The sequence below is a fragment of the Zingiber officinale genome, chromosome 2A, assembly GCF_018446385.1.
Source record: "Zingiber officinale cultivar Zhangliang chromosome 2A, Zo_v1.1, whole genome shotgun sequence".
In the NCBI taxonomy this organism is placed as follows: domain Eukaryota; kingdom Viridiplantae; phylum Streptophyta; class Magnoliopsida; order Zingiberales; family Zingiberaceae; genus Zingiber; species Zingiber officinale.
This window is the reverse complement of record NC_055988.1, coordinates 165872068-165880793: the sequence shown is the minus strand read 5'-3', so window position 1 is coordinate 165880793 and position 8726 is coordinate 165872068. Positions and strand designations below refer to the sequence as shown.

At 43.9% G+C, this 8726-nt stretch overlaps 2 protein-coding genes across 3 annotated transcripts; one reads left to right on the top strand and one right to left on the bottom strand.

The window, feature by feature from the left end:
- Positions 1-206: 206 nt before the first annotated feature.
- LOC122043053 (TPR repeat-containing protein ZIP4-like) lies at positions 207-3702 on the top strand. Its single transcript, XM_042603498.1, has 5 exons — positions 207-1611; positions 1698-1887; positions 1958-1990; positions 2075-2692; positions 2768-3702. Exons 1-5 carry the CDS (start codon positions 269-271, stop codon positions 3488-3490), a joined length of 2907 nt encoding a protein of 968 aa, XP_042459432.1. The 5' UTR covers positions 207-268; the 3' UTR covers positions 3491-3702.
- Positions 3703-4969: 1267 nt separating this feature from the next.
- LOC122043052 (protein IQ-DOMAIN 13-like) lies at positions 4970-7961 on the bottom strand. 2 transcript variants are annotated; one of them, XM_042603496.1, is made up of 6 exons: positions 7597-7961; positions 7007-7111; positions 6664-6942; positions 5908-6150; positions 5693-5836; positions 4970-5628 (listed from the first exon to the last, which is right to left on the bottom strand). In XM_042603496.1, exons 2-6 carry the CDS (start codon positions 7097-7099, stop codon positions 5053-5055), a joined length of 1335 nt encoding a protein of 444 aa, XP_042459430.1. In that variant the 5' UTR covers positions 7100-7111; positions 7597-7961; the 3' UTR covers positions 4970-5052. The 2 variants fall into 2 exon arrangements, with proteins under 2 accessions (XP_042459430.1, XP_042459431.1); XM_042603497.1 differs by having other exon boundaries at positions 7610-7961.
- Positions 7962-8726: the final 765 nt, after the last annotated feature.

Here is an 8726-nt window from a genome sequence, read left to right as displayed (position 1 = left end):
TATGATTGCAGTGCTGGGGTGGTCGCCGGCGTGATGGGGCGGCTCTGCTCCGGCCGCCTCGGATTTGTCAACACGTATAATGATTCGTTGTCCGGTTCTTGGCCAATTGATTTACCGGTTCAGATATCGACGAGTGAACCAAGCATCAGATCCTGATGCGAACCTGCTCCAGTGAGCGAGGAGGCACTTGGCTAGGGCACGGACCACTCGTCATTTGAATGACTCAAGCTGGTTCGGGAAGGAGGGAAACACGAACCTCCTCTGCGGGATGAAGATCTCGGAGCTCTCCTCGCCGGACCTCCGCTCCACCTCCAAGGACGCGACGCCTGTCCTCCGCCTCCTCCTCGACGACGTAGAGTCCTCCGTCAAGGTAGCCGAATCCCTCGACCCCTCTTCCTCCCCGGCAGGTCTCGCCGCACGCCTCCGCCTCTCCCTTTCCTCGCTGAATCAACCCGCCTCCGCCACTCACCTCACGGAGCCCGTCAAGATCCATCTATGGAAGCTCAGCTACCGCCTCTGGAACGCCTGCGTCGACCTCTCCAATGCCTCCGAGCTCCTCCGCGGCGACGCACCTTCCCGCAAGGCCGAGCTGGCGGAGCTCCGTCACGTCGCTGCCGACATGCTTTGTATTGCCGGACTCCCCCTCGCTATTCCGTCCGCCGCCTTCAAGTCCGCGTCCTTCTTCCACAAGACCGGCCTCATCTGGCACGAGCTCGGCCGGTTCGATCTTGCTGCCGGGTGCTTCGAGCGCGCCACGGAGCTAGCATCCGCGGCCCATTCGGAGGGAACTTCGAAGATTGGCGACGAGGAGGAGAGGCAGCTCCTCCTTGACCTCCACATCGCCAGGGCGCGTACGGCGTGGGAGGTCGGCGATCGTAATCTCGCGATCGCCCTCTTGAACCGGTCGAAGAATCTAATCCTTGGCTCTCCTTCAGGGTTTCGGTCCCTGGCAGAGCAGTTCCTCCTGTTCGGGAAGCTCGATCTCTCCAAGAAATCCCCCGAGGGGAGATCGGACGCATCGAGGCTTCTCACCGAAGCAATGGATCTGTGCGAGAAGGGGATTGCCGCCGCAAGAAGCCGCGGTGCGAGCGGCGGAGCGGAAACGCTAGAATTGGACGGTTTGAAGAGTCGGTGTCTCCGGTTCCTGGCGGCGGATCGGCTCCAAGCGGAGGACTACGACGGGGTGCTGAAGTGTATCAGGGCTTTGAGGTCTGGCTCCGTGGTGCCGCCGGCGGTAGAGCACCCGAGCGTGAAGTACGTAGCGATGAAGGGGTGGATTGGCGTGCGGAGGCTTCAGGAAGCGGAGAGGGAGTTGATGGGGATGATGGCCAGCAAGGAGGTTCCGGAGGCTGCGTGCGTCTCAGCTGCGGAGGCGTACCTCTCCAATGCGGGGCCAGATAAGGCAGGATCTGTTTTGCTGGGACTAACCGGGCGGTGTCACGCCAGTGCTGCGGCGGCACTGAGGGTGGTGCAGAGGGTGGCTGAGGGCGGTGGCAGAGGAAGGGCGAAGGTGTTAGCGGAGCTGACGGCCGACGAGAAGGTCGTAGCTTTGTTCCAGCCCTCCGCAGCAGCGAAGGAGCGGGAGGCAATGCACGCGCTCCTCTGGAACTGGTGAGCTCATAATGTCCTCTCCTCCTACTACATGACTTGACTTAGCTTCGTACCTGACGTCTTCTGCTCTGGATTTACCAATACAGTGGAGCAGAACATTTTAGATCCAAAGATTATGAAGTAAGTGTTGACATGTTTGAAAAATCAATGTTTTATGTGCCTCGAGACGAGGAACACCAATCGCGCAGAGCAAACTGTTTCAGAGTTCTTTCCCTTTGCCATCTTGGCCTTCAACAGATTGATCGAGCTCAAGAGTTTATTGAACATGCTGAAAAGGTACAATCTGCCTACCCATAATTGACTGTCAGGTTACAAATCATTACTCACCACTTCAATGCTTCAACAGCTTGAACCAAACATCAAGTGTTCTTTCCTCAAGGTACCACTTGTAGTCTCACTTGCAAAGGTCTTGATCTTCATGCAACTGAGCTCACTAATTTCTTGTTTTCTGACTGTTTTGCAGTACAAAATTTATCTGGAAAAGAAGGATGAAAATGAAGCCATCAAACAGATGCAAGCAATGGTTAGTTGCATCGATTTCAACCCAGAATTTCTTACCCTCTGTACCCATGAGGCTATTTCGTGTCGGCTTCTTCCTGTTGCTATTGCTTCATTGTCTGTCCTGCTCAACATCTATTCACCTGGGAAGAAAATGCCAATGACTGAAGTTGCAATCTTGAGGAATCTTATCAGCCTCCTCCACAGAAGCCCAAACAATGAGCTAGAGATCCTTAAATATACAAAGTATGCTCGGGCCAGAATGGTCGAAATTGGAGTGGAGTGCTTCTTTGGCAAGGGAGCCGTTGGTAGCCGTGAGCTGAATTGGCTTGCTGGAATTTCCTATAACATGGGGTTAACAACTGGAAACGAGAAGAAGTATGAATTCTGTGCCAAGTTCTTTGAATTGGCATCTGCTTTTTACACTGCAATCACTGATGAAGAAGGTGTGAATCAAGCTACATCTTGCAAATGCTTGATCATCAGTGTGGGTGCCTTGCTTAATGCTGAGAAGCAAAAGGAAGTTACTTTGGTGGACAATGATGTCAAATTGGCCCTGGAGATGTTGGTGAGAGCTGAAAAGGTACATTTCAAATTCGAACACCTTTTGTAAATTTGTAGAAATTATCATCTTAAAGCATTTCCTAAATGCCTGCAGATATTGCCTTGCATTTCATCCTCGTTCAATGACCCCAGACAGGCACAGGCAGAGAATCAAAGTCTCCACTTCCTTCACACTTACTGCACATATGAGCTCATGAACCGTGTTAAAGATGGTGGCCGGTCACAGCAGTTACAACTGATAAAAAGCTTTGCTGCTTCTAAATCATGCACTGGACATTACCTTCTCCAATTAGGCCTTGCCGCTTCTTGCAGTGAACATTACGATCCAGAAGTAGCTGAGTTTGCTCTCAATGCTTGCCTTCCTGCCCTCATTGCATCCCCTTCCCCAGATTACAGTTCGATCAGCATTGTCATCCGCAAGTTGGTCTGCCTTTCTGCATCCAGAGGCAATGAAGTTGGCAAGGATGATGGAACCTATGATATATACCGGAAAGCATACCAGATAATTCTAGGGCTCAAGGAAGGGGAGTATCCTACTGAGGAGGGTAAATGGCTTGCGATGACTGCATGGAACAAGTCAGGCATTGCTGTCCGGATGCAGCAGGTTGCCAATGCAAGGATATGGATGAAAATGGGGTTGGACTTGGCACGGCATTTTCATGGCATGGACAAGTATATATGTGGCATGGAGGAGTATTTGGCTAATTTTGAAAGGCTTTGTTGTGTTGGGGATGGTGGAAATAGTGAGGGAGAGGGCAATGGAGGATCTCGGAACAGTCCTACTACAGGGAACATTGTACAGATATGCCGAGAATGAATATGTTTTTCCTCTTTTAAGGCTGATGTTAGTCTTGGCTGCAATCGCCTGCTTGGATAGAGTTGTGAAGCACGTAGTTCGTCAATTAGCCATTCGACATGTAGCATGTAACACATACTAAGAAAGTGTTTGGCTTGTGGTCATAATTTTTACCCACCAAAGCACTAGAGTTACGAAGATAATACATAATCATAGTTGCAGTCATTTGCTAATATGGCTGGATTGTTAATGTGTTTTCCAACAAGAAAGCTACTTTGATGATTAGCTGTATTAGCCAAGGTCTCCACCCAAACATGCCATGCCTGACAAAACAGTGTTTATGTACATTCTACCTTCTTTGTTGTCTTTTCTTTCAGAGCAAATTGTTCACTAACGTCACTTTTGTCTTCTATATCTATCTGTCAGTCAAGTTGCTTTAGTGTATCATCTTCTAATATAGTAGGAATTATCCATTTTAATCATGAGTGTCATTGTGATGATCTTCATCTCAAAATTCTACTAATGGAGAGAATGGATACATCGGATGTTGATATAATTTGACAATTCTTTTTGTCTATTACTATTAGTGTGAGACTTTGTTGATTTGTTGGTTAAATTGGATTCCCTTCTAGTTGTTGGTATTGACTGTCAAGTTGCTTTGGTGTATCATAATTCATTGTTTTAGATATAGTTAATCAAACTTAAAATTAACATATTTCATTGTTTTAGATATTATGCACTATCAATAATCATGAGTTTTGTGGTGGCGATCTTCACCTTAAACTGTCATTTAGGGAGAAGAAAAGACCACAAATGAAAGTGGATGCACCAGGTGTTGATATAATTAGTCTCTTTTTTTTTTCAGCTTTAACTATGTTGATTCATTTGATTCTCTTGTTCAACTATTTGCTGATATTGGCAATCAAGGAGTACATAAAACAATTCAGTATCATGATCATTCTGGTCAGCTTTTGTTATTCACTTGCATGTTTTTCTACTTCTTTGGTAGACTATTAAAAGGTGGCTTCACATGTGGATTCATAGGATTCAAAAAAAGTTATTAGGTACACTTTATGTTTCATATTATCAAGCAATACTAGGTAAACTTGACATTAAATCTTTTTGATAGTTGAGGGCCAAGAATATTTAAACCTTGTTATTTTTATAAAGCTTGTTAGAAAAATTGTTTGCTCAAATTCTGTCCTTGTCCATTTCCATTCAGAACATTGTTCTATTTCAATCTACTTTAACTTCACTCCTTGAACTTAATTGCAAATTCATTTCAGATTGTTGCCGTCTCCAATGCTTCTGGGAAATCAAACATTTATGAGGTATTTATTCCTTCTTTAATCCAAAAGTCTCAATCTTAAAACTTTCTAATTGCTTGATAACTGTTCTAATTTGTCTTGTTATCTGTATCTGTTTAACTTCAAGTTGAAATCATGAGTTTATAGCTCAAATGGTAAAGAGTAAAGACGTGGTCAAGAACATTCTTCATCTGACAATTTCTCACAATGTAACAAAACACACCAAAATGCTTTAGATTAAAAAAAAACATGGAACATCTGAATCAAAGTTGCATGCTATTTATAGTTCCTCCTACCACCAACCCTTCCAGTGGGCAGAGACATGATGGAGTCCATGCTCATGCTGCTTATTGACTGTGTCGACCTATGCCTCTCTTGTATTCTCACACTCCTTCGCCCACTACAACTGCCGTCACAACCTCTTCTGTTGGCCTCCTTGCCGGCAAACAGGGCCCCGATAGTCTGGCCAAGACCGAATGAAAATCTCTTCTTCTCCGGGCCGGGGACCGTCCCAAATGCCCGGTGGCTTCTCGCCTTGGCTTGGGCCGAGACAGTGGTCGTCATGTAGTTGGGCACGGCCAAGGGTGGGCAACTCACGAGGCTTGCGTCGTCGGCGTACTCCGGCTTCAACCGCGCGTAGTGAGAGCTACGCGGCCGACGGGTGGTGGCTTTGGCATGCACTGTGGTAGCTGTTCGTGGTGTATGGAGATGCGACGAGTTTTGTGAAGGTGGCACAACTTCGATGTTGTTGGTGGCGAGTTGGCTTTCCAACGAAGACCACCACCACGGGGCTCTACGGGTGCGGAGATCGATCAACATGGCCTTAGCAGATTTGGGTGTCATCTTCAACAGCTGAGGCAAGTTACTGTCAATCTTTAACATGAACAATTTGAGTCGTCTGATGGAACGATCGTACCTGGTGGGTGTAAGCATAAGCCAATGCCCTCTCCCTCTTGATGGTTGCTTCCACCTTTCTTCTTATCCTTGCTTCCAGCTCCTCTTTCGTGAGAACACTATCTTCCCATTCTCCTTCAAACCCTTCAAACCCTTCTCCTTCAGTCTGCAAGACCATTACAAGTTCATACTATCCAATAAACGAGATTGGGAACGTCAGACGAGGACAATTCTCACTTGGCGAGCGACACTCCAGCCACCAAAGTTGCTCTCTGACTCATCGTTCTTTGGCAGAGCCTGGTGGAGTTGGAGGCTTCCGTTCTCCATCATCTTCAGCCTTCTGTCTCTTATTTGCAACTGCACTCGAACTAGCATTCGCATACATCTTAGGGTGTTTGTCGTCTGTTGTTTCACTCTTTGATTTCTTATCGCTCTCTGCAGTCTCATTAGACCCTTCAATGCTCGGTAGCTCCTTCTAGCCTGTTTATTGGAAGGATTGTTGTTGTTGAATGACTTGTATACAAGTGGAACTAGGATTCTATGAAACATTTAGAAAATTTATGGAAGATAGAGCTCCAGGTCAAAAAGCAAGAATATTATTTCCTCAGAGAAAACTTGTATGGTGTTTTGGAACATTTTTTCTTGCAGAAGAACAGGGAGATGAAATGAATAAAAAGAATAGCAATCTTATTAATTGGCACAACTTGAACTCTTGGTTCTGGGAATGTTCCTTGTGAAACAATTTCTTATCTTGTGATCATATTGTTGGAATTTGTGTTATCGCATACTCATTGTTAGTTGCATGGCTAGAGTTCTCTTCTGTTTGCATTTATGTTCTGATATATCAAGATTAGGTCGATGCATGTTTTTAAATTTCAAGAAACATGATAGGTATGAACATTACTTACTAATCCAACAAGGGATCGTATGTATTGGCCGATCCTTATTAATGCTAAAAGGTTGTTTGATGCATGACAAACAGATTGAGCTTACCCTGTAACCTCTATATGCTGCTTGGATTTTGATTGCTGAAATGTGGGCATAGTTGGGAGCAGTCCTTGGTTTTCTTGCAGGCGATTTCGATTGTTGAGCCTTCTTGGGGAGCACTTGCTGCACTCTATGTTGTTGGTGTTGCTCATTTTGAACATCCTCCAGTATTCGCTCAATTATGTTTTGTTGTCTATGCATTTGAATGAAGGAACCATTGTCATCATGGTTGGATTTACTAAATGCCCACTTTTTCTTCTCTCTTTTTTGCTTGTCCTGTGAGTACTGCAGTCACAAAGATCACATTTAGGAACTGTCTGAATCTAAGGGCACCTTTAGTTCGACTTACTTGGATTGGGGTACTTGTCTGGACCAATTTATCCTTAGAGCTCGAAGTGAAGGCTCTTTTGATGAGCGTAAACCAACCCGATGTCTTGCCCATCTCTAGCGATCACTTGATTCAACAGAAATAAATGAAACAATTAAACTTTTAGACACTTATCACCATGCACAGCTCTCTTGTTCTCTTGAAGCTCGATAATGCAAAGTGAGTATTCAATCTTTCATGGATTCTTAGAGCTCCATGGTATATCATGTTAACAGTCTAGAACTTACTAGCTCATAATCTACTAGCTGATATTATCTGGAATTTCATGTTTGTTTGCTTGGTTTATATTCAAAAAAGAAAAAAAATTGTTTCGCTCATTTTTATTATATTTCTTTCATCTTGTAGTACTTCTTGAAGTATTCTTCACACCAAGAACAGGTTAAAGTAGAATTAAGATTGCTATTGAATACTTTTCACAACAAACAAAATGAAATTTCTTCTCTAGGCTAAGAAATCTTTGTTATATATCATTAATCGAAGTTTACAACTATAAATTGCTTAAGGTAGTTGCTGAATTTATATAGATAAACAAAACGATGTTTTCTCTTTACCTGTGGGAATTACCTCACTGTGTCTTGCACAAAACCATGTTGTTGGCTTTAATTCTTTCTCATTCTTGGAAAACTGTCTCCAAGTCTCTCTCACATTCAACTTTTTTTTAGTCTCCAGGTTGTTTTATACCAGCTTTGGATCGACGAAGAGGAGGAGGATGACCACTTACTCCATGACCCCCCAAGCCAACTTTACTTGAACTAAAAGATTTCTGAAGACAGCTATGGGCACTTGAGACAGATCAGTTGGCCCCTTCCACTACATAGAGCTGCACTGGCAATGACTCTCAGTGGAGTTTATGTCAAGTTTCTCTAAAGGTATATATGTTCATTCTTCCTGTGCTCTGTTCATCGGATTACTGATCTAAGTCTCTAAGTGGGCATTCATTCTCAGCACTTATAACTGTTAACCAAGTTCTGGAGCAAAATGAGGAAAGATAGGCAATCATTGATGAAGACAGAAAAGAAATATTTGTTTAATCTTTACAGATATTTAGGGCTTTTAGCCATAGAGACGTGGCTTTGTGTTGTAGGTTAGGAAGCAAGGGCTGAGTGGTGGCTTAGAGCATACACAAGCCAGTGTTGGCCATTTGCTTATAAGCTACTCCACACAAACAGGGTTGTTTAGTTGCTAGACTCCTCATAGTCCTACGTCCTAAACCTTTTGAAAACCTTTTGAGTTTGGACCTTATTTCTCACTGGGCCCTGTGAGAGTAGATAAAAGAAGCAACGTACAAACTTATGAAAGAGATCATGGACTGGAGATTGATGGTGGTCGATAATGTTATTGTTGGATTCAATGAGACGATGTTAAGCCTGTACCTGACCATGGTTCGACCCGTCGATTTGACGGTTCAGAGTCACTAACTCGGCGATTAAAAAAATCCCGACCTTTTACTTTAACCTTCAAAGGTGGTGATTATTTGTGATTTGGAATCATCGGTCATGGTTCGATTCACAATTCATGATGATTCAAGTTTATTATTTATACTTTATTTGTTTAAAATATTTTTAAATTTGTAAATGTGAAAAAATAAAAAATTTAAAAACGTGTGAACTTATTTAAGTTGTTGATATGATATTCACTTAGAGTACGAGGAAATTAAATTCACGTAGTTCGTTTGTTTCTA

What these genes read in the sequence shown, in the direction of transcription:
- LOC122043053 (XM_042603498.1), top strand. Translation starts at nt 269, where the DNA reads ATGAAGATCTCGGAGCTCTCCTCGCCGGACCTCCGCTCCACCTCCAAG. An exon ending in CACGCGCTCCTCTGGAACTG is followed by an intron (nt 1,612 to 1,697) that starts GTGAGCTCATAA and finishes TTACCAATACAG; the next exon opens with TGGAGCAGAACATTTTAGAT. An exon ending in TGTTGGTGAGAGCTGAAAAG is followed by an intron (nt 2,693 to 2,767) that starts GTACATTTCAAA and finishes AAATGCCTGCAG; the next exon opens with ATATTGCCTTGCATTTCATC.
- LOC122043052 (XM_042603496.1), bottom strand. Translation starts at nt 7,099, where the DNA reads ATGGGCAAGACATCGGGTTGGTTTACGCTCATCAAAAGAGCCTTCACT. An exon ending in AGACAAGTACCCCAATCCAA is followed by an intron (nt 6,943 to 7,006) that starts GTAAGTCGAACT and finishes TTGTGACTGCAG; the next exon opens with TACTCACAGGACAAGCAAAA. An exon ending in CAGCATATAGAGGTTACAGG is followed by an intron (nt 6,151 to 6,663) that starts GTAAGCTCAATC and finishes TCCAATAAACAG; the next exon opens with GCTAGAAGGAGCTACCGAGC.